Source organism: Notechis scutatus, chromosome 1 (genome assembly GCF_049901735.1).
Source record: "Notechis scutatus isolate UNSWTSFEM ecotype Mainland chromosome 1, rNotScu1.2, whole genome shotgun sequence".
Lineage (NCBI taxonomy): Eukaryota > Metazoa > Chordata > Lepidosauria > Squamata > Elapidae > Notechis > Notechis scutatus.
In genome coordinates this window covers 92499874-92524566 of record NC_142009.1, presented here as the reverse complement: position 1 = coordinate 92524566, position 24693 = coordinate 92499874, and the positions used below count along the sequence as shown (strand labels likewise).

The window sequence follows — 24693 nt, the reverse complement described above, 5'->3', positions numbered from 1 at the left end:
TTATGTAAGTGGATTTCATTCATGCAAAAACAATTCCCCCCACCTCTCTCTCATCTCCTCCAACAAATCCATACAGGCTGCTCCAGAAAGTCAGAAAACCTTTTGGAGTAGATTTGGACAGCTATGAGGCAGCTTTTATTTTGTGAACAAAATCAGTTATTATTTGTGAAAACACATCCCCAAATATCATTTTTACTATAAACCCTCTTAAACATTTACTGCAGTGCTTCTTGATGCAGTGTTTCATCTCATCAAGGGATTAATCATCATAACATTTTATTAAGAGAATCAGATGTGGATATACTTTTTCTTTTTTTAAAAAAAAAACTCATTATTTTCCCATCATTTTGTTTCTCCTTTTAATTTTCATCCATTAAGGAAGGAAAGATAGAATAGCTGCATGTTTTTTTCTTATTGTTGGTGCTAGTAAACTTGCTGAAGAATTGAAGAATACATTTTTAAAATATTTCTTCAACTTTGAATTTCTAAATTTCCAAGTTTCTTCTCAGAATTCTAACTTTAAAAAAACCCACTTATAAACGTGCATTCTGATGTGTGGCAATTGAGTTGTTTTACAAATACATTGTCTCCATCATTTGGTTCAAACAGCAACTTACGATAGCAGTAATTCCATAGCAAATTCTCAACAATGAGAAGGAATCTGTGTGGTCTGAATACAGGACAAGCGAGTTACTAGTAATAGTCCTAGAAGGAATGCTAGGTGTAGCCATACAATAAGGAATCATATAACAGTTTTAGGGATTAAAGATGCAGTATGACAGTGTCAAATCTCCATAATCTAGATGTGTGGGAGCTAATCTAGGTTGTTCATGTGGTCACCACCTAAGCCAGGGGGGTCCAGCTCAAGGCCTGTGGGCCGAATCTGGCACATGGGGTGCTTAGAACTGGCCTGCCGGACTGACCTGGAAACAGCGAAGGACCAACCCGCGGGTCTCTGCCAGTGGAAAAGGGCTCCTGAGCTCCGTTTTTGCTGGCACAGTGATGTCGAGCAGGCCACGCCCACCCTGGCCACGCCCACCCCAGCCCCCCAGCCCTGAAATCAAACACAACCCTGATGCAGCTCTCAAATAAATTGAGTTTGACATCCCTGACCTAAGTCATCAAATCAATTGATTATCCACAGATGCTGAGGTTAAAACCGTCTTCAGAGATGCAAAGCTATAACAAGAGTAGCTGCACTCAAAATCTTTTAAAAGCCATTGAAGCCAAGAAGGAGCTGATTTACTTAGCATGAGAACCAGTCCAGTTCAACAGTCCCCACCATTAGGTTAGTCCTACATCACTGCTTAAACTCCTAGAAGAAAGTCACAGAAATTCAAATGGAATAAACTTTTTGTTGACCTTTGCCATAAGACTCGCAGCTAAAAAAAAAACTTGCCATGAGGAGAGGAAAAAGTATACAGTTTTGATGATGATTTTGATTGAGATGAATACATTTTTAAGTAATTGTTCCTTTTAAGAGATTATTTTTAACACTAACCATGGAGAATATATGTAGCTCAGGATTGAACTAAGGCAGAGGTCTCCAAACTTGGCAACTTTAAGACTTGTGGACTTCAACTCCCAGAATTCCTCAGCCAGTTATGCTATGCTATCCTCCAACCTAAAAAAACTATGGACCGACCAGGGCAAGATGTCACTAGACTGCCTTGTTCAGTGGCACAAACTCCCTAAAAACTGTTTGGACACTGTACGTAGAGCCTTATTGCACATTAGAAAGTCCAGAATTTTCACAAGAGGTTCCCCTTCTACTGAGAATCCTTTGACCAGACTGAAATTTGAACAGAAACCGTTCGCCTCGGTCGACAGCTGGTTTAAATCTCTGCAAGTCTACCTGTCAATGATCTTCGCTCAACCCACACACAAGGCACTGTACAAACTCAAGTAAACCGCCAACTTGTTGCAGGTGCTTCAGCAGGTGGTCTGTCTGAATACTCTACCCACTCGTGTCTCTTCCCAAACCCAAAAACTTCCGCTGCTCCATTGCTCACCCTTCCTAAGGGTGAGGGGCGGCTAGCGCGGCCTACCGCCCGTCTTGTTTCTTTCTTTTTTTTCTTCCATTTCTGTTTCCAACTATGATCTTCTTTTCGCAATTGACAAATAAAAATAATATATGCTATGCTGGTGAGAAATTCTGGGAGTTGAAGTCCACAAGTCTTAAAGTTGCCAAGTTTGGGGACCTCTGAACTAAGGAGTCCATGGTGCTTTCTGAGGTTGGTTCTTTTTTTTTTTTTTTGTGCAGATGTTTGATTACCTAATTAGATAACATCTTTAGAGCCAGTGAATATGGAGTTTAGTCCATTCTTACATACAGTAATTTGCTCTGCCAGTGTTGGTGGGGTTGTGGCTTTCCTCTTGGTAGTTCCTTGATTAGGGTATTGTTTTCTGTTTGATTATCTTTCTGGTGTTAATCAGAAAGTGTTGTGTTAATCTAGGTGTTGCTGCTGGACACGATGTGGTCTTTTTACTTCCTTTGTCTCTATTTTTTTTTTTTAGCTTTTTGATGTATCTTCTTGTCATCTCTTTTTAATGGTGTGTAAATGTGGTTTATTTCTATGTGTTTACTGTTGGCTGATTTGCCTGTATACCAAACTTCCAAGAATTTCCTAGCATTTTTGGCTTAGGCTTGTCAAGGAAGCTACCACTTTCCCAACTGAAACTATGGTTGAATCTGTCCATGTGTTTTAAGGTTAAAGGGTTTTCATTGTATCTTCTGACTGCTAGTTGGTGTGCATGGATGCACTCTGCTAGTCTTCTGCCTATCTGTCCTACATAGTGGTTGCTATAGACCTTACATTGTATCTTGTAGATGAGTCCTCTTTTTTCTTCTTGGGCCTTGCTTTACTTAAGATATTTTGGAGGGCTATGCTGGTTGGTATGGAATGGTGATGCCATGTGTTTGTAATAGGCTATTGGTTGTTTCTGATATGTATTTCGGGCATGGCACTATTATCTTTTTCACAACCTATGTTGGTTGTGTTATAGTATGTTGAATGATCGGGTCCCTTCTGATAAAGTTGTTTGAATATTTGTTTTATTGGAAGATATTACATAGGCAGACTTTCCTTTTTCTACTGTTCCATGGTTGCTGAAGTGAGTTTGTGCTTGTCTAATGTTGAATAATGTTCTCAAACAACTAACTTTATATATAGGGCAAGCCCTTTTCTCTAGCATTGATGATGTTACCTAGTTGGGTCATGAAACGTCAACAGCTAGGACTGCACTGAACTTGATTAGTATTAAAGAGGGAGAACATTCCTGGGCTGGTCAAACTGGAAATAAAATGACATGAAATCAGATAAAATTCAAGAAGGCAATACAATCCATTTCTGTATTGTGCTGCAAAAACTAGATAGTTGCATTTGTGAAGTCATCTGGAGTTCAGCTGAAATCAGTGGAGATGTCATGTTTTCAAATGTGGATTAAACATTTGGTGAACAGATAAACAAGAAGCCGATTCAACATAACTTCTCCTTCAAAAGCAGAAGAAAATAACACCAAGCAGGGAAGGATTATAGTGTCATCAGAGCTGAATAGAGCTAATCATGTTGCTGTCTAACCATTCCTATTATGTTTTTCCCCCATTTCTTCTTCTTGAAGCACTTTCCTTGTCTTATTAACACTAAGTGCAATGATTCCCCTTTCCCATTTTGTAATGCGAAAACATTTTCTACTGAAATAAAGCCACAAATCCTGGTAAGGACAAATCCCTCCTTGCAATAATAGGAAGATTTGCATTGCCATCTAGGGTTTCTCTCCTCACTACCCTATTTTTTAGTCTTCCATTGAATTAATATCGATTCTGCTTAGCTTTTTGAGACCACCCAACGCCCTCTAGGCTGACATGAACGAAACAGGCTTTAAATACCGGTAAATAAACAAAGGTATAACCTGTTGTTTCAAGTTAAAGGGACAGTACTGGGATAGTACTTTCAAGAGGTGACTGATATCCCACAACAACATCTGGGAAGCAGAAGTACATAAAACAAGGTGAGATAGAACCAGTGGGAACAAATCCTGATTTTCCTCTGAAACTCCTTCCAAATTTTGATTGAGCCTCTGCAACATGCATGTTGGGATCCTGGTCTTTCTGGCAACTTCAGTCTATGCAATAGCAATAGATAAGGAGGAGGAGGAAGAGGTGGAAGAGGAAGAGGTGGAAGATGAGGAGGAAGAGGAAGAGGAGGATGTCGTCTTTGGAGATTCTCAGTCGTCCAGGTCATGGTTGTCCCAAAGGTGCTTTTTCAAGAGGCAACTGGACTTTCTTTGAAGACGTTTCACTTCTCGTCCAAGAAGCTGCTTCTGCTTCAGATAAGAAGCGAAACGTCTTCAGAGAAAAGCCAGAAAGTCCAGTTGCCTCTTTTTGGGACGACGACGACGACGACGACGATGATAATAACGACATTAATACTAATAACGAAGGATCCAGTTTCTATCTCGGGTAGAGCGGTAGCTCGCCTGCCGAAATCACGGCCGCCGCATTCTTCCCATAGTAGTCCTTTAAAATTAATAGCACATGCAGAGGAAAAACTAAACCCCTTTGACGTCACTCTTCCAACGAGGAAACATAAACAGAGGAGGCTTCGCTGCCGCTGATTGGCCGGCCGCGCTGTGCCTGTGGCAGTTGACAGCACCTCCCAGCCAGGCACGGCTCGGCCTTCGCCGCTCAGCCAGCCCGAGACTGCGCCAAGCCCCGCGGAGCTCTTCTCCCGCTCTCGCCCGGCCGGGAAGCGTGGCTCTCTGTTGCTCCGGTTGCGGTCTGTTCCTCGTGCGTCCCGCTCGGGCACTTTCTCCCCCCGCCCCTCCTCCCTCCTTGCCCTTCTCCGGGCCAATGTGCACCTTCCGCCGTCCCTTGGCGCGTCTCCCCGAATGCTCTGCCTGAGACTGGATGCGAGCTTCGGGATCGTGCAGGTCGAGGCTTCATGAACAAGCTGCGCCGCTTCCAGTTTTCGCGGCATTCAGAGGTCACCGAACTGCCACTATGGTTAAATGTCTTGTTTAATGGTTGAGGTACGTACCTCGCGAGCCGAGGAGGCGGCACGGTCGGGCTCGCCTTCTGCGGGGGGGGACGGGGGACGGGGGGGGGGGACGAGGGACGACTGCAGTTGCGCAAAGTTAATTGAACGAACTTACAATGGTATTTGGAAGAAAACACTTGGCGGGCTTTGCTGTGAAACAGCCTTCTTTCTTTCTTTCTTTCTTTCTTTCTTTCTTTCTTTCTTTCTTTCTTTCTTTCTTTCTTTCTTTCTTTCTTTCTTTCTTTCTTTCCCCCCTCCCTCCCTCCTCCCTCTTTCCTTCTCTCCCTCCCTTCCTTCCTCCTATCCTCCTTCCTTCTCTCCTTCCCTCCCTTCCTCCTATCCCCTTCCTTCCTCCTTCTTTCCTTCTCTCCCTCCCTCCCTATCCTCCTCCCTCCTTCCTTCTCTCTTTCCTCCCTCCTTCCTTCTCTCCCTCCCTCCCTTCCTCCTATCCTCCTCCCTTCCTTCCTCCTTCTTTCCTTCTCTCCCTCCCTCCCTATTCTCCTCCCTCCTTCCTTCTCTCTCTTTCCTCCCTCCCTCCTTCCCCCTCCTTCTTTCTCTCTCTCTCTCTCCCTCCCTCCCTCCCTTCCTCCTATCCTCCTCCCTTCCTTCCTCCTTTTCCTCCCTCCCTCCCTCTTTCCTTCTCTCCCTCCTTTCCTTCCTCCTATCCTCCTTCCTTCCTCCTTCCTTCTCTCTCCTCCCTCCCTCCTTCCTTCTCTACATCCCTCCCTCCCTCCTATCCTCTTTCCTTCCTTCCTCCCTCCCTCCTTCCTTCTCTCCCTCCCTATCCTCCTTCCTTCTCTCTCCTCCTCCTCTCCTCCTTCCTCCCTCCCTCCTTCCTTCCTCCCTTCTTCCTTCTCTCCCTCCTCCCTTCCTCCTATCCTCCTTCCTTCCTCCCTCCCTCCTTCTTTCCTTCTCTCCCTCCCTCCCTATCTTCCTCCCTCCCTCCTTCCTTTTCTCTCCTCCCTCCCTCCTCCCTCCCTCCCTCCTTTCTTCCTCCCTCCTTCCTTCTCTCCCTCCCTCCCTTCCTCCTAACCTCCTCCCTTCCTTCCTCCTCCTTCCTTCCTTCTCTCCCTCCCTCCTCCTCCCCCCCTCCTTCCTTCTCTCCCCCTACTCTCCTTCTTCTCTCCCACTCTTCTTCCGTCTCTCCCTCTCTCCCTCCCTCCTTTCTTTCATTCCTGTCAATGTCCGTGCGAGTAGCCAGAGGCGAGGAATCCTGGAAACTTGTACGAATTGCGTGAGGGGGGGGGGGAAATGAACGGAAGGTGATCCTTTTCTCCACCCCCCTCCACCCCCATCTTCACCGGCCAGTTTCCTCCAGTAATGTTTATAGTGGAGAGTCCCTAGAAGGTGGGGGGGGGGTGGACGCGATAAGTCGCTTCTTAATTCGGAAGAATCGTGTAGGGGGTTGTGTCTGGAGCATCGGGGTTCTTGTGATTTTGGTTTTCAAGGGAGGAGCGGGGGGGAAAGTTACAAATGTTCTTTACACTTCCCCGAAGATGGGGCCGGCGGTCCTGTTAATATTTCACCTCAGCGCGAATAGCTTGAGAGCTGGCTGGCGTGGGAGGGGGCGACAAGCGCGCGCGAGAGAGAGAGAGCCCGGAGAAGAAAGTGAGGCAGCGCCTCTCAGGACTGGCCATCCTCAAAGGGCAGCCTGTAGCCTTAACTTGGGACGACTGTTGCAGCATTGAAATGACCTGCGTGTGCCGCAGGAACCCGAGCTGTGGTTGAAAACAGAGCCCACATTGTTTCGGGCACCCGGCGTGCATTTGGAAAGAGCGACTCGCACGGAGAGACGCGTGTTTAAAAGCTCGCCCCGGTAGCCAGGGACGGATTTGGTGTGTGCGCGCGTTTTAATTAAAAGATTGCAGGTTATAACGTCTGCAAGAATTGAATAACGTGTGCGCGCTTGGTGGTGGTGGGAAGGGAAAATACTTGTGTGCGTGTGTTTTTTTTTTAAGGTGCCTTGTTTTCAGACTCGAATTGCTTCTGTAAACGGGGGTGGGTAGGTGGGGGAGGGGAGAGACCAGAAGCATTGCCGAGGTTCACCCTGAGAATGCACTTCGAAGGCTTACTTAGGGGCGAAACAGTTATCCGCGCTTGAGTTCATCAGGACTAGCTTAGAGATGGCAAAATATTAGCTCCCAAATGCAGGCTATTTGCTATGTGTCGTGAATGGACAATTGCTATTCTGCAGTGCCTGGTGGGAAAAACAAGGACTTTATGCACATGCATAACTGCAGCTCCTCCATTTCCTTTGCTGTATCTTCACTGGTGGCTGCAGGAACAAATAAGCGGCTGTCACTTAATGCTGTGCTTAATGACACATTTCACATGTTGTGCTGGGGAAATCACCTTCTTTCTGCCTCTGACGACCAGCCCACAAACCATTGTAATTAGTGGAATTGTTGGCTAAAACTTATCATCTCCTGTCTCCCGATATTCCTTTTCTTTTCTTTTTGCCACACTGGAAAACGATTTTCAACCCTGAATATGTTAGCCAGGTACAGAAAATCAAAACAGTTTTTCAGGCATAGTGCACAGCTGTGGCTATAACATATAAAAAGGTACATGTTCACCTTGGATAATTGCTTTTGTGCAGGTCTAAAACAATATAGAAAAACTAATGGGAGAAGGAAAGAAGAATCCCAACTTTCTGAACTTTTGGAAGAAGTCTAGTGTCTGCGGTCCCAGCTTGCTAGAGTATTGTCTTTCTCCCTGCAGGATAAATATCCCTTATGCAAGTCTAATGGATGCATGTGACTAGATCTGAACTTAGAAGACTGTCAGTCAGATGAGAATTCTCCCTTATCATTCAGCTCTCGGGATCACCTGAAGCCTTGGGCAACGAAACATATTTCTATTAGTCTTTTAAAAAAACATTTATTTATTTTTAATATAAGCATTCCATCTTCCATTAAACAGTGTGTCGTCTGGTTACACATATCTCTGCAATAACCATCAAATTTACAACGGTATACATGACTTTGATATAGACTTTCTAACCTTACAATCGTAATATTATATATAATAAAACTTTCCATTTCTCCCTCTTAACATGTCTTCTAACAAGTCTTGTTGAAATTAATGGAATTTAAATTCCTCACAATGAGGGAGAAATTTCTGGAGAAACAGAGGCGGTGGCATGGCTTCCTCTGATCTAATGTAACATCCAGTGGGATTTAGCTCATGACAGAATATCATCCCACTGTCTGTTTCTTGGTCCTCTCCCAGGGAAGCCAATGTCTTCAGAGAGAAGCAAAGAAATATCTTGGGTGAAGGACACATCACGTTGCAGAGGAAACAGAAAGACTTCAAAATATAACATGTAAAGGTTTCCATGTAACATGTAGTTCTTGTAACAAGTAGTTTTAATTTTTCCCAGGTTATTTGCTTTCCTTTCATTCATTTAAGGAGGTCCTCATTTACTCCAATCAGAGGTGGGTATTCAGCAGGTTCTGACCAGTTCTGGAGAACCGGTAGTGGAAATTTTGAGTAGTTTAGAGAACTGGCAAATACCACTTCTGACTGGCCCGCCCCCATATATTCTCTGCTTCCCGAGTCCCAGCTGATTGTCTTCTTTTGTTGCCCTGCACAGGAGAACGGAGCTGGAAAGCAGGTTAGTGAGTTGGGGAGGGAATGGGATTTTGCAGTAACCTTTCCCTGCTACGCCCACCAAACCATGCCCACCAAGCCACACCACACCCACCAAGCCACACCCACAGAACCGGTAGTAAAAAAAATTGATCCCACCACTGACTCCAATGCATGGAAGGTTCTCATTTATTTTATTTATTTATTTTTATTTATTTATTTATTTGATTTGTCAATTGCTTACAAGATAATAGGTATAAGTTTATACATAGTTATGAATACATGAAATGGGTACATATAAGAAAAATAAAAGAAACAATAGGACAGGGATGGTAGGCACGTGGGTGCGCTTATGCACGCCCCCTACAGACCACTTAGGAAAGGGGTGAGGTCAATAGTAGATAGTCTAAGGTTAAAGTTTTTGGGGTTTGGGGAAGAAACTACAGAGTCAGGTAGAGTATTCCAGACATTGACCACTCTGTTGCTGAAGTCGTATTTCCTGCAATCAAGATTGGTGTGGTTAACCATGAGTTTGTATCTATTGTGTGCTCTTGTGTTGTTATGGTTGAAGCTGAAGTATTCATTGACAGGTAGGACATTGCAATGTATGATTTTATATACTATACTTAGATCAGACCGAAGACGGCGTAATTCAACGTTTTCTAGGTCTAGAATTTCAAGTCTGGTGGCATAAGGTATTCTACAACGAGTAGAGGAGTGGAGAACTCTTCTTGTGAAATATTTCTGGACTTTCTCAACTGTGCTAATATCAGATATGTAATGTGGGTTCCAGACTGATGAGCTGTATTCAATAATTGGTCTAGCAAATGTTTTGTATGCTATAGTTAGTAGTGTAATATTACCAGAGAAAAAGGTACGTAGGATTAGGTTAATAACTCTTAATGCCTTTTTGGCTTATGTAGTTACAGTGGGCTCTAGCACTTAGATCATTAGAGATCATTAGAGATGAGTACTCCAAGGTCCTTGGCAGAGTTTGGATCATCAACAAGGTCTTGACTATTCAGCTTGTATTTTATTTTCTGGTTTTTTTTGCCAATATGTAAGACAGAGCATTTATTTGTTGAGATTTGAAGTTGCCATTTGACCATTCTGACACATAGTCAAGATCTTTTTGAAGGGTAGCAGTATTGTCTGTGGTATTGAACAGCTTTACATCATCAGCGAAGAGAATGCAGTTGCTCTTAATATGATCACAGAGGTCATTTATGTAGAGTATGAAAAGAGTTGGTCCTAGAACACTGCCTTGGGGGACACCACTATTGACAGGTACAGAATTTGATAGGACACTCCCAATTTTGACCATTTGTTGTCTGTTTGACAGGAATGCTTCTATCCATTTATGAAAGTGACCAGAGATACCATAAGATTTTAGTTTTAGGAGTAGTTTGTCGTGTATCACTGAATCGAAGGCTTTCCAGAAGTCTATGTAGATTGCGTCTATTGCTTTGCCCTGATTGAGTTGTGTAGTCCATATGTTTTTGCAGTGTAAGAGTTGCAGATTTATTCGAAAGCATCTTCTTCAGTGCTGTCCTATGTCTTAATACGCTACTTTATGCACTTATATTTGCATGTTTGTTCAAAACATTGGGGGGGGGGGGGGACTCCATATTCTGTGTATTCGAGAATATGGAAAGTCCTCAACTTATGACCACAACTGGGACCAAAATGTCCATTGCTAAGTAAGGTGGTTGATAAGTGAGTCAAACCCGATTTTACAACTTTTTTTTGCCATGGTTGCTAAACAAATCATTTTAGTTGTTAAATGAATCATGTAGGCATTAAAGCAAACCTGTTTTCCCCCATTGACATTGCATGTTGGAAGCCTGCTGGGAAGGTCACCAATGATGAACACATGACCCTGGGATGTTGCAACTGTTGTGAATGCATGTTGGTTGCCAAGCGCCTTAATTTTGATCACATGACACTGGGGAATGCTGTGATTGCCATAAGTGCGAGGACTGGCTATAAGTTACATTTTTCGGTGCTGTTCTAACTTCAAACAGTGGTTCGAATGTCGAGGATTTTCTTTAATAATTTTTAAAAGTTTATAAATGGCAATCAGATTTGCTGACATGCATATTGAATACAGCAACAGGAACAAAATTACAAAACAAAACTACACTTTACTGGGCCCCCAAGGGTACTTTTCTTAAGAGGCAACTGGACTTTCTTGTTTTTCTTTGAAGGTGTTTCGCTTCTCATCCAAGTTGACCGGGATGACTAAGAATCTCTATAGACACTTTATTGGGACCTGAAAAGCTAATTTGTGTTTGGAAATATATTAGCCTATACCCTGTGCTGTTATTCATTTCCTTACTGCTTAGATCCTTTTTTTCCCCCATTTGTATCTCAGGTAGACCGATGATAAAGACTTAATATGTCAGCCCATATTTTGAGGATGATGTCTCTATGTCAGTAACTTTTAACTAAAATAATTGTATCAAGCCAATGATATAGATAGACATTTTAGGCTGTTTCCCAAGTGAAGAAGGGTGTGTTTTTTTGGGGGGGGGGGAAGAATTAAATGGGTGAAGATGAAATGGGGAACAAAAAAATTGAGACTTCACTAAAAGAAATTAGGTGGAACAAAATCTAGCAGATTGAATTTTGACTTTCAGGCACTAGAATTCCCAAACTCATGATATGTTCTGCTACAGCCATTAATTTTACATCCTTATGCTGTGGTCCTTTCCTTCTCATTCTTTGATTCAGCTCATGTTTCAATTCATGTTATTTGTGAAAAGAAAAAACAACCAACTTTGCCGTAATAAATATACCATGGCCTTAATGTATGCTCATGTTAAATATTAAATATGGTTTTTTGATCAGCAAATGTATAAAAGATAGCACCAATAGAAGATGAATTAGTCATTCATTTTACTGGAATTCCTGGTAACAATTACAGCAATAAAAAGAAGCTTCACTTCCTTTTATAATCTGATCTTAATTACCAGTATCTCAGTGTAAGAGATGTTAAAGATTATAAGTAGATGCCAAGTTATTGCTTTCACCATATTTGTTTTTCCCCCCTCATTTAAAGAACATCTCCTTGTCTAGCTTTTTTTAATATTAGTCATTAGCTAGGTCACTGGTGACCCAAGCTAATTTATCCTATTATTACTTGTTGAGGCATCCAATTGTTTTATTGATTGAATGCCATCAAGTCATTGTCAACTTTAGTGACAACATAAATAGGTTGACTCAGCCTCCCATCCTTCCAAGGTCAGTAAAATGAGGACCCAGATTGTTGGGGGGCAATATGCTGACTCTGTAAACTGCTTAGAGAGGGCTGTAAAGCACCACAAAGCAGTATGTAAGTATAAGTGCTATTACTGTTTTATCCATGATGATCTGACTGTTACCTGGTCCTTCAGATCTTCCTGTACCTTTGTAACTGAGACTATCCATGTTGCTCCTAGATGTTTTTTTTCTTGCCTTTCCTTCCGCCTTTCCCAGGATCTTCCTCCAGAGAGTCTTTGCATAATGCATCCAAAACAGGATAATTTGATCCTGGTCATTTGTTCCTTGAGTGAAAAGTTTGGTTTGGTGTCTGTTTGATGATTCATTTGTTTATTTTCTTGGCTGTCTATGGCATTCCAACACCAAAGTTCAAATCAATACTTTTCCCATCTTGCTTCTTCAAAGTCCAATTTTCGCATCCATAAAGTGTCTCAGGGAACACCATGGCTTGCACAATTTTGATCTTATAGACGTAGACACCCATCACAGCATTTCAATGCTGAATATTGAAGGATCCAAGTCTTAAAATACACAAATAAATATACATTTGAAGAACTAGATTTAATATAGCTTAGACCAGGGATGTCAAACTCATAGTCTGCGGGCGAGATGCATCCCATGCTGGCCCCGCCCAGTTTAGTGAAGGGGAAAAAAGTCCTGATACGTGAATGACGCCATGACGATGCAAGTTTGACACCCCTGACTTAGACCTTTATATTGGATTGGGTCAATTTCAGAGGCTCATATCCGTTCTCCATGAAGAAGTAGGTTCTAGTCCATATTGCAATCCCATCTAGCCATGCCTTCACAATCACCCCCTCTACATACTAGGGAAGAAAAGTAACAAATTGGAAGAAATGTCTTGATTCTTCCTTCTTTTTGTTGGCTGTGATCATATGTGCTCTTTTGGGAGGAAAATGCTTCTTCCAGCTTCAATGTTAGGAAAAAGGAACACATGGGTAAGATTTCTCAAATATTTGTGAAAAATAAGTCAGGCCCCCCCCTCCCAATTTTATTAAACTGAACAGAGCAGTACAATTCAAAAGCATCAAGAAGGAAAATCCCTTCTCTGCTCATCTCTGTTGCTGGTTAAAAAGAAAGCCCTGTTAACTGTCTCTAGAAATAAAGCTCTCCTTGTGTTCAAACAAAATCTAGTAGCTTATGCCTGGAGAGATTAGAGGGCCATTGTGGTTGTGTACTCTTCTCCCAGGAGGAACCCTTGTGTTGAACAATTCCCAGCAACCCTTGTCAGAATGGCCATTGGGAAAGGATACTGTTGTTATTCCAAAGACCACAGATTTCCCACCCTACTGTAAATGATGAGCCAACGGAGTCAGACTGTTTACTAAGACAGCAAAGACTGTTGGGCTGAAACCAGAAGTACAAGTTAAGAGCTGACAATGCACAGTAGTTTACAAGATCCGTTTAAAAACTGGAAACTAGGCAGAGAACTTCAGCTTTTGTTACCAGTTTTAATGCATTTTGATTTAGCATTATAGCAAATTTTGAGTGAGTAGATATGAAAAGTCAGGAAAGGCATAAACAAGAGTCTAGGGTGGTAATCTTATATGCAAATTACATTGTACTGAAGCACTTTCAAATGAAAATTGTTCAAAGAAGCATGCAAAAGAGAAAACAAGGTCAGTGCTATATAAGAAATAATATAAGTGTCATTTGCAATGATCATTAATGTATTCCGGAAATTAAATTTTGCCAAACTGTTAATTAGGTTTCAGATGTACAGCATAAAAGTCAAATAAAAGCAAAATCCCCCTCACCCCTTTTTAAAAATTACCGAACTTTTATAATGTATTTTGAAAGGAAGGTTTTTAATAAAAACATGTCAAAATATTTTGGGGCTGAACCTTGTCTATTACTTTTTAATTCAGAATGGAGCTGGAAGGGACCTTGGAGGTCTTCTAGTCCAACCCCTGCTCAAGCAGGAGATACTATATCATTTCAGTTAGTATTTTATAGTCCAGTATTTTCTTTAAAACCTCCAGTGATGAAGCACCTACAACTTCTGGTGGAAAGCTGTTCCACTGGTTAATCGTCCTCACTGTCAGAAAGTTTCTTCTTAATTCCAGGTTTCTTCTCTCCTTGATTCGTTTCCATCCACTGTTTCTTATCTTGCCCTCTGGTGTTTTGGAAAATAAGTTGAGCCCCTCCTCTTTGTGGCAGCCCCTCAAATACTGGAACACTGCTATCATGTCACCCTAGTCGTTTTATTCTCTAGACTGGCCATACCCAGTTCCTGCAGCTGTTCTTCATATGTCTTTGTCTCCAGGCCCTTAAATCATCTTAATTGCTCCTCTTTAAGACATTTTCCCCCAAAGTCTCAACATCTTTTTTGTAATGTGACCAAAACTGGATACAGTATTCCATGTGTGCTGTAAGGATTTATAAAGCGGTACTATTACAGGTGAAACTCAAAAAATTAGAATATCGTGCAAAAGTTAATTTATTTCAGTAATGCAATTTAAAAGGTGAACCTAATATATGAGATAGACTCATTACGTGCAAAGAAAGATAGTTCAAGCCGTGATGTGTCATAATTGAGATGATTATGGCTTACAGCTCATGAAAACCCCAAATCTACAATCTCAGAAAATTAGAATATTACATGCAATCAATAAAATAAGGATTGTACATATCGGACCTCTAAAAAGTATAAGCCTGCATATGCACTCAGTACTTGGTTTGGGCCCCTTTTGCAGCAATGATGCACTGACTCCAGCCTCAGTCCACTCCTTGTGAAAGTTCCCAACACTGTTGAATGGCCTTTTCCTGACAATCCTCTCCAGGCTGCGGTCATCCCCACTGCTTGTGCACCTTTTTCTTCCACACTTTCCCCTTCCACATAACTTTCTATTAATGTGCTTTGATACAGCACTTTGGGAACATCCAACTTCTTTTACAATTACCTTTTGAGGCTTTCCCTCCTTATGGAGGGTGTCAGTGATGGTTTTCTGCACAACTGTCAGGTCAGCAGTCTTTCCCATGATTGTGATTCCTATTGAACCAGACGGAGAGACCATTTCAAGGCTTTGCAGGTGTTATGGCTTAATTAGCTGATTAGAGTGGGACACTTTGAGCCTAGCATATTTAACCTTTTCACAATATTCTAATTTTCTGAGATTGTGGATTTGGGGTTTTCATGAGCTGTAAGCCATAATCATCACAATTATGACAAATCATGGCTTGAGCTATCTTGCTTTGCATGTAATGAGTCTATCTCATATATTAGTTTCATCTTTAAAGTTGCATTCCTGAAATAAATGAACTTTAGCATGATATTCTAATTTTTCGAGTTTCACCTGTACTTCACATGATTTTGATTCTGTGCTTCTTTTTATACAAACCAAGGATTGTATTAGCTTTTTTGGCTGCTGCCACACACTGCTGGCTCATGTTTAAGTGATCTCCCACTAAGACTCCAAGGTCTCTCTCACAGTTTTTGAAGCCAGGTTTTGTCTAATCTGTGCTTTTGGTTTTTCCTGCCTAGATGTAAAACCTTGTTTCTCTCCACATTAAATTGTATGTTGTTGGATAGGGCCCATTGTTAAAGTCTATCTTTTTGGATCCTGAGCTTGTCTTGTGGCATATTGGCTATTCCTGCCAGTTTAGTGTCATCTGCAAATTTGATGAGTTCCCCTTCTATTCCCTCATCTAAGTCTTAGATTAATTGCTTTATTTGCCAGATTAGCAAATCTCAATTTTCTTCTGGAATCATTTCTGTGTTTCTATGAAGCACACAGTGAGGCCACAGTACATCTACTCATTGCATTATTACAGTTTTTAGTCTCTTTAGCAGGGAATCATTTGCAGTCATTCTATCAGTCATCTGTTAAGGAGATTGCAGTAATGGTTATTATTTCCATTTTACAAGCGAAAATTAGTATAAGGAAATAGGAATTTGCCAGTCTAATTCAATGTACAGTACTTCCTCCATATAAAATGCCCTGGAAATATTTCAAGATGTCACATGTTCCACAGTCCTATTTATATTTACTTAATGATATCCACTAAGCCTCAAGTTAGTTTGCATAGAACTATAGTCACCAGGTGCTAAATGTCTGTTTTGCTGGTTATTTATAAGATTTATAAACCAATTCTCCTCCAAATGAGCACTACTCCATGTTGAGAAATTTGATGATTTAATACATACTCATGGAAGCTGACATAACTGTAGAAATTTTTTTTTTTTTTTTTAAACAAGTTTTATTAATTTTTAAAACACACAAATTGTCATTATTCATTACATGTTTAAACCTTTTTTCATTGTCAATTTAACAAGTCAGATAAATTATAATTCTGTTTTAAACCATTTCCATACAACATACCAAAACCTCTTATTCAATTTCTCTTTACTTCTCTTTACTCTTATTCAATATCATTATTATTATTTCATCTGTTTCTTTCTGACTTAGTTACCATTATTCTCAATCTATATTTCTACAATTTTTAACTAATTCTCCCCCAAAAAGACATATACACACAACACACAAAACATAAAAAAATCTTTTTGGAAAGTAACTTGGACCCAGGTGTCTCTCTCTTCATGGACTTCAATTATATTCATGCTCATCTTAGATATCATTACTTATTTTATTTACCATTCTAAGCCTTCTATATTAACTTCCCACATGTTTCACACTTCTTACTTCTATCTTAATTAATCATCTTAATTTGAATCATTATATTTATATCTTTTGTCCATTTTTTATCATCCCTTTGTCTCATTTCTTATAAAAAAAAAAAAAAAAGAAAATAAGTTTCTCCTGAAATCATTAATCAGAGTATGATGCCTTTCTATCTCCCCTAAATTAATCAAATTAATCTTTAAAATAATATCTAATACCCAATCCGATTTTGCTTGGTACATTCTATCTAACTAATACATCCAACATAATTAAGTACATAATTAGACAATAAATCCAAATATTAAAAAAAAGATACTATAATAAAAATTTTATAATAACATCAATACCATAGTCTTATTAAACTCTTTAATTAAAACAATATTCTAAACCTCCCCTCTTATTAAGTTTTAAAGCCAATCATTTTTAAACATTTTAACATTTTAATCTCTTATCAACTCTTAAATCATTACAATACTACCATCTCATCTTATGTACCTTGCAAAATCTTTTTTTTTTTTTTAAATTATACTTTATCCATTATCCAAAAAAAGTTTCTTTTTTTCATTTAATTTCAAGACATTGTAGCTTTTCTCCACCTTTTCCCTTTCTTTCTTCTCCCAACAAACCTTTCTACCCCCCTTCTTCTAGCCTCTGCCTTGCCAGCTTCCCTTCTCTGTCGTATTCCTTTTCCCTTTTGTTTACTATCATCATATTGGTTTTGCACCTTATTTTTCCCTTTCTTAAATGTTTTTTTAGATCTTAAGTCCTTAAGTCCTTTAATTTTCTTCTTTTCTCTTCTTTTCTTTTCTTTCTCTCTTCCTTCTTTCTGGATCAAGTTCTGAGATTCATTAAAGATGGCTCCTTTCTTTCTTTCTTGTTCCTCTGCTGTCTTCATCTGTTGTAAAGTTTGTTGATAATTAATAAGCGCCATTTCTAAGAAAAGGAAAGCTTCTTCCACACCATCTTTACCATTTTTTTTGCTTGTTCATATTCTTTTCTTAGTTCCTCAACAGAAAGAGCCATTATAAATCTTTTCTTTTCTTTTCCCTTCTTTCTTCTTACAACAACCAGAATATTCAAAAGAAAATAAAATAAAAAAAAAAAACAGTCCCAAAGTTATCAGTCAGTCCAAACCAAGGCAGAATTCTCACTTTCTCCTTCTGGGGCAATATCAATCCAAGAGAAAGAAAGTCCAAATCTGTTTAAAATCTTATTACAATATATTCTAGTCTTCAAATCCTTAAGGCATCTGCTCCAGCAAATCTTAGCATACAAATGTTTTCTTTTAATCCTCTCTCTTCCCACTCATCGCTTAAAACCAATTTTCACCTAAAAGAAATAGGTTTCTTAATATCCAGTTATTTATTCCGTAGGAAAAGAGGGAAAGCTATCCTTTCAGCACCTTCACAGCCGCTTTTTTCCTCTTCTGGCAGGTATTATTCAGAAAGTCATACTTTTCAGGAATTTTATTAGATATGTCTTAGAGTCCTAGGAGCCAAGAAAAACTTTCTCCTCTCAATCACTTTCTCCACTTCCTCCTGCGCATTCTTACCCGGCTGCCAGCTTCTTTGTGGCGGCCATTACAGACCGCCGCTGCACCGTCCTGGGAAAAGGGAGTTCTGCCGGCCAGGGAGGGAGTCTGCAGCACCCCCAAACCCTTCTCCGGATCCCCTACCTTCAGCTGCCCCTGCAGGGCAGCCTAGCTCCGTACCCGGCTGGGTCGGAGCCCCAAAACGGCTAGCGGCAGGGGATCGCGCAGCCGCAAATCCCTGCCGCCGCGAAGCCGACAAACCGGAAGCCCCATAACTGTAGAAATTTTATATAGGGAACATTCTTCCAGAGGTTTGGAGAGCCATCTATGAAAATTTGAGATGAACATCAGTTGTTCTCTAATCAAGCCATGGTTTCCAGAAAGCCAGTCCCCCGTGTGTGTGTGTGTGTGTGTGTGTGAGAGAGAGAGAGAGAGAGAGAGAGAGAGAGAGAGAGATGCCTCAATGTTGCATGCATGTGCAAAAGAATGAGGCTTTGATTGCCATGCTGCAACCAACAATAATTGTGACTTTCTGGATGATTTAACATTATGCTTTTGGAATCATTTTGACAGGATGGTAATTCTTGGGAAAATTTGCTAATTCGCTCTTGTCCTTAATCTTCTCCATATCAGGGCTATGAATCTGGCTGTGGAACGATGAAACCAAGAAGCTTTAGAAATGAATTTGTAACCATTTCCAGAGTGTTAGCAATCAAGAACCTTCTTAAAATTTATTTTCAGTTGTTGTGAAAACTTCACTGGGATGAGGGAAACCAAAATCATTTAAGATTTTATATAGGATAGTGCTGATCCAAATCATGTCTTAATGTATCATGAAATCTAGTTTTATTCTTTCCTTTAGTTGGACTGCTCCAACTAAAAGAAGGGTGAGGGTGAGGGATGGTTATATTTTTGCATTGATATGGTGCAGGTCGGATATCAGTAGGATCCACATAAGTTCTGATAACATTCAGGGGCCGGGAGGATATGAAAACAAAAATTTGAAAGGAAACAAATACTTTTTCACCCAAGTGGATGTAAATACTCAGCAGCTCTTCGGTTTCAAGGCCGCCAAGCCCTGTGCAAACAGTCTGCTAGAGTTTGTGGGAAGCACAGGAAGAATAATCTGTGGGGTTGAGTCACCGTAGATATTAGAGGCACTTGCTCGTTCACAGAGGCAGTGGGCAATCAGCTGTTTATTTAGCTCCATTCTTGTTTTCAATAAAGATTCTTATCTAGCTTAGCTGTGTCTCCGAGACTTACTTAAATCCTGGCCTGAGAGCCTAGATGAGCTTTGTAAAGTCTCAAGGTCTGTGATTTACTGCAAATCCTAGTTATGGGAGCCAAGCAGCTTGATTTCCCACTTTGGCTCCCATTGCTATGGGAAGAGAGCCTAGAAATCAAGGATTAACACAATAGCTACTAACCCTCTGAGAACTCTGTTGACTGTTGATAGAGGCCAGTGTTAAGCTCCAGTGTCAGAATTACTGGACTGACCAGCAAATTCAGATGATCAGCCAATTAGCCCAAACTATGACATGTAGGCATTCTTCCAGGAAGAACCAAGCTGATGCTGTTGCTGCTTTAGTCAATGCAGTCCTCCAGTGTTAAGTACCCACTTCCTTGCCAGATAAATATGATGGGAATCCAAATAAATTTATTGCCTACCTTGTGTATATCTCCCTGAGACCAAATGACTGACCCACCAATCATACAGGTGAAACTCAAAAAATTAGAATATCGTGCAAAAGTTCATTTATTTCAGTAATGCAACTTAAAAGATGAACCCAATATATGAGATAAACTCATTACATGCAAAGCAAGATAGTTCAAGCTGTGATTTGTCATAATTGAGACGATTATGGCTTACAGCTCATGAAAACCCCAAATCCATAATCTCAGAAAATTAGAATATTGTGAAAAGATTCAATATTCTAGGCTCAAAGTGTCCCACTCTAATCAGCTAATTAAGCCATAACACCTGCAAAGCCTTGAAATGGTCTCTCCGTCTGGTTCAATAGGAATCACAATCATGGGAAAGACTGCTGACCTGACAGTTGTGCAGAAAACCATCATTGACACCCTCCATAAGGAGGGAAAGCCTCAAAAGGTAATTGCAAAAGAAGTTGGATGTTCCCAAAGTGCTGTATCAAAGCACATTAATAGAAAGTTATGTGGAAGGGGAAAGTGTGGAAGAAAAAGGTGCACAAGCAGCAGGGATGACCGCAGCCTGGAGAGGATTGTCAGGAAAAGGCCATTCAAAAGTGTTGGGGACTTTCACAAGGCATGGACTGAGGCTGGAGTCAGTGCATCAAGAGCCACCACACACAGATAGATCATGGACATGGGTTTCAAATGTCGTATTCCTCTTGTCAATCCACTCCTGAACAACAAACAACATCAGAAGCATCTTACCTGGGCTAAAGAAAACCAGAACTGGTCTGTTGCTCAGTGGTCCAAAGTCCTCTTTTCTGATGAGAGCAACTTTTGCATCTCATTTGGAAACCAAGGACCCAGAGTCTGAAGGAAGAATGGAGAGGGACACACTGCAAGATGCTTGAAGTCCAGTGTGAAGTTTCCACAGTCTGTGTTGATTTGGGGAGCCATGTCATCTGCTGGTGTTGGTCCACTGTGCTTCATTAAGTCCATGGTCAACGCAGCTGTCTACCAGGAGATTTTGGAGCACTTCATGCTTCTTTCCGCAGACAAGCTTTATGGGGATGCTGACTTCATTTTCCAACAGGACTTGGTGCCTGCCCACACTGCCAAAAGCACCAAAACCTGCTTCAATGACCATGGGATTATTGTGCTTGATTGGCCAGCAAACTCGGTTGACCTGAACCCCATAGAGAATCTATGGGACATTGCCAAGAGAAAGATGAGACATGGGACCGAACAATGCAGAAGAGCTGAAGGCCGCTATTGAAGCATCCTGGTTTTCCATAACACCTCAGCAGTGCCACAGGCTGATAGCTTCCATCCCACACCACATTGAGGCAGTAATTGCTGCAAAAGTGGCCCAAACCAAGTACTGAGTGCATATGGAGGCTTATACTTTTCAGAGGTCCGATATGTACAATCCTTGTTTTATTGATTGCATGTAATATTCTAATTTTCTGAGATTGTGGATTTGGGGTTTTCATGAGCTGTAAGCCATAATCATCTCAATTATGACACATCACAGCTTGAAATATCTTTCTTTGCATGTAATGAGTCTATCTCATATATTAGGTTCACCTTTTAAATTGCATTACTGAAATAAATTAACTTTTGCACGATATTCTAATTTTTTGAGTTTCACCTGTATATGATTTATAATTAGCCTACTAATGGAGGGAGTCTCCATTGAAAAGGTGGAGTAAAATCTCCACCTTCTGATTCAGTCCAGTGTGCATACAAGAATTTTATGATTTTCCTGAGAGATAATTTTTCCTGCATTATTTACAACGCAGTGCAGGGGTCCCAAACCTCCAGACCGCAGCCCACCAGGTCGTGGCCTATTTGAAACCAGGCCGCAGGAGAAATGGCAAGCACGTGCGTTTGAACAGAGGGTGCTTGCGTGAAGCTCCACTTGCATGAGTGGGGGGGGGGGGCAGGCTTACACTCACATTGTCTTTGCATGCAAACACAAGCATCTTCTGCTCAAGCACCCTCCACTCAAGTGAGTGGAGCTTCACACACGAGCGCAAGCACCTTCCATTCATGCAGGAAGCTCCATTTGCACAAGGGGAGGACACACATGCATGCCCTTGCACAAATAGAGATGTGCGCATGCGTGTACACCTGCCACTCACTCCTGGGCTGGGCTGCCAACCTGGAAACTGCCCAAGTGGCCTCAACAGCTCTCAGGGTGTATGCTGTCCAGACAGTTTAGAGTTAATGGGATTTGGGATAGTTACTTAGGAATTGTGAGCTGTCCCCTTAAGGGAATGCATCATGGTAAATGTACAGTAGTTAAAGGTATCCTGGGAAATGTAGTCCATGTCACGTGACCACATCTATAATCCTGATTGGTCACTATATTGACCCTTGTTGGGTTGGGGGAGGCTCCCTCACTCTTGCCTGTAACCACCATACGATACCATGCTTCAATCATCATGGGGTTGAGACCTTTTTATATTTCTACACTACAAGATGGATATGCAAAGGATTGGACATTAAGAAGAACTTCATAACAAATGTGAATTATGAGGATACCTGATGTACCAATAAAAAAGATTTTGTTATGGATGTTTTGTGGAGTTACTCTGTCTGCTTTATACCATCCAGAGAATAATATGCAGAACAGGGTGAATGCTGACAACCAGATGACTACAAAGAGGTACAATCCTTCCTGGATGACTGAAAATCTCTACAGGCATCCTGAGATATAACTTAAAGAATCCAATCAAACATATAAAACAGTGTTGTGTGTGGGAATGTGCTATTGAGATTGAGCTGTTCCTTCAGTCTACAATAAAACACACCTGACCCACCAATTCAAGGAGGGACAGTCTGATGAAATTTGAAAGGAGCTAATTAATCAAAGCACTCCAGACTCCATAACTACATTAATCTTGGTCTGCTTTGTCATTGATGGCATGGTCAGACTCCCATTCTGAAACTTTAGCTAAGACGTGTAGTCATAAGGAGAAGAAAAACTCTAGACCAGCTGCAGAGTTCAGCTCTTCAAGGCTAGGAAGGCTGCAAATTAAAAGGAGATTGAAACAAGGAGCTATGCACCAGCAGTTTGGCATTCTTATTAGCCTGCAAACCCTGATTGGCACCAAAATACAACTGCGAGACGTAGTAGATTCCAGGGTTTGTTTGTTTTTTACACTTCAACAGAACCTTCCCATATTCTGCCTGACAAACGTCTTGCTGGAAGTGTTGGGGGCTGGATTTTAGATCTTAGGGCCTATCACGAAGTCCTTGAAACCTCTGCAACAGTGCTTCCCAACCTTTGCCGTTTGGTGGCCTGGCTGGAGGTGGGGAGAGAGGAACTGGATCGTGTGAGTGTCGGGCTGGCACACCCATATCTGTGCAGCTCAACTTGTGCAAGCTGAGCTGTGCGCACATGTGTGTGCCAGCCAACCATTCACTCAAGTTAAGTTGCACACGTGCACGCTGGCCTGATGCTCATACAGCCCGGTTGTGAATAGGCCGCAGCCCGATAGTAGTCCACAACCCAGAGTTTGGGGATTCCTTCTCTACAGCCATTTGGTTTCCAACTTTATTTAGCCTTCTCATTCCATTTTCCAGTAGTTTAGGGATGGGCTCAAATTTTCATTAGGAGAATTATAACATCATCTTACTGTCCCTAGAATGCAACACCCACATGTTGCAAAATCTCATTACCCCTTCCTCACCGACTCATAGCAAGTATAGCCTCTTTTCTTTTCCGACAGATATTTGGAATATACCAACATATTTTGAAATGTGGAAACACGGATATGTCACCCCATAAATATGGGGACTACACAGTTAATCTTTTCCTGGACTCCTGATTCCAAGGCACCAGCACTCAATGTGAAATGCGTAGTTAGCTTAGCTAAAGGAATTTATCAATGAGAACTTATAAATTAGTTTTATTCCCTCCCCACCCATATTCTTCTTATGCAGTACTCTCTTTTTTAAAATTCAAAAGAAGAATGGTTTCCCAGGGGTAGTCCATGATTACTAGCTGTTCATTTTGAGACTCTTCGAATTATTGCAGATGGCATTAATCTTTACCAAATTAGACCTCAGAGGGCATTACAATCTGTGTTCCATGAAAGAGGAGTAAGAATATATCGCTGTCCGTGATAGTAGCTAAGGGAAGTTTGAAAGTACAGGAATGCTATTCAGACTTAGGAACAGATTATTTATTTGTCATGTTTTTCATGGCATTTTGAAGAAGTTCTTGATTTGCTGATTTACTCTGAGGTGTCTGTCAATCATCACATTCTGGTTTGAGCGCTCTTAGCACCTTCAAGAGTATAGTTCCTATGTTAAGGGACAGAAATACATTCTGGACTAGTATTTAAGCAACTGTATTTCATGGAAAGGAATCCAGAGAGATCTAGCTAACGTGTGATCAATTTTTAGATAGCCTGCCTCCCATCACTATTTTGTGAGAGTTCTCTCCCACATTATTCCTAATTTTTCAGCCCTGGCCACTTGTGATTTATATTTCTTTTTAGATAGGATTCCCTCTGTCAATCTGAGCCTGTTTGCTCATTTGCTGTAGGGGATCATAACTCTGGTGTCATTCTGGGAGATCTGCTGCTACCATCCATGTCAGAATTGTCAAGGTAGTCTCATCTTTGGAACATTCTTTCCTTGGAAGCTGTACCAGCCAAAGAAGTGATATTCTAAACAGAGAACTGTTGGCCAGCAAGGAAACTTTTCAGAATTAGCACTGAAATGTGCTAATTATCCAAGCAGAAATCTGAATGGGCCACAGAAACTTTAGAACAGGGGTCTCCAACCTTGGCAACTTTAAGCCTGGAGGACTTCAACTCCCAGAATACCCCAGCCAGCTGGCTGGGGCATTCTGGGAGTTGAAGTCCTCCAGGCTTAAAGTTGCCAAGGTTGGAGACCCCTGCTTTAGAATATCTATAGACTTCTTATAAATTTACAGTGTCATATCAGGTGGACTTAATTTTCC

At 41.1% G+C, this 24693-nt stretch overlaps 1 protein-coding gene across 2 annotated transcripts in view; it reads left to right on the top strand.

Annotated features, from left to right (window-relative positions):
• Positions 1–24693, top strand: part of PDE7B (phosphodiesterase 7B) — a 228937-nt gene that overhangs the window by 53134 nt on the left and 151110 nt on the right. Inside the window, exon 1 of one of the 2 annotated variants that reach the window (XM_087971152.1) lies at positions 4660–5031. The exons of the other annotated variant lie outside the window; for it this stretch is intronic. Within the exon in view, the coding sequence (XP_087827278.1) occupies positions 5011–5031 (21 nt within the window). The 5' untranslated portion in view covers positions 4660–5010. Of the gene's footprint in view, positions 1–4659; positions 5032–24693 lie in introns of those variants that run through there. 2 annotated transcript variants of the gene reach the window in all.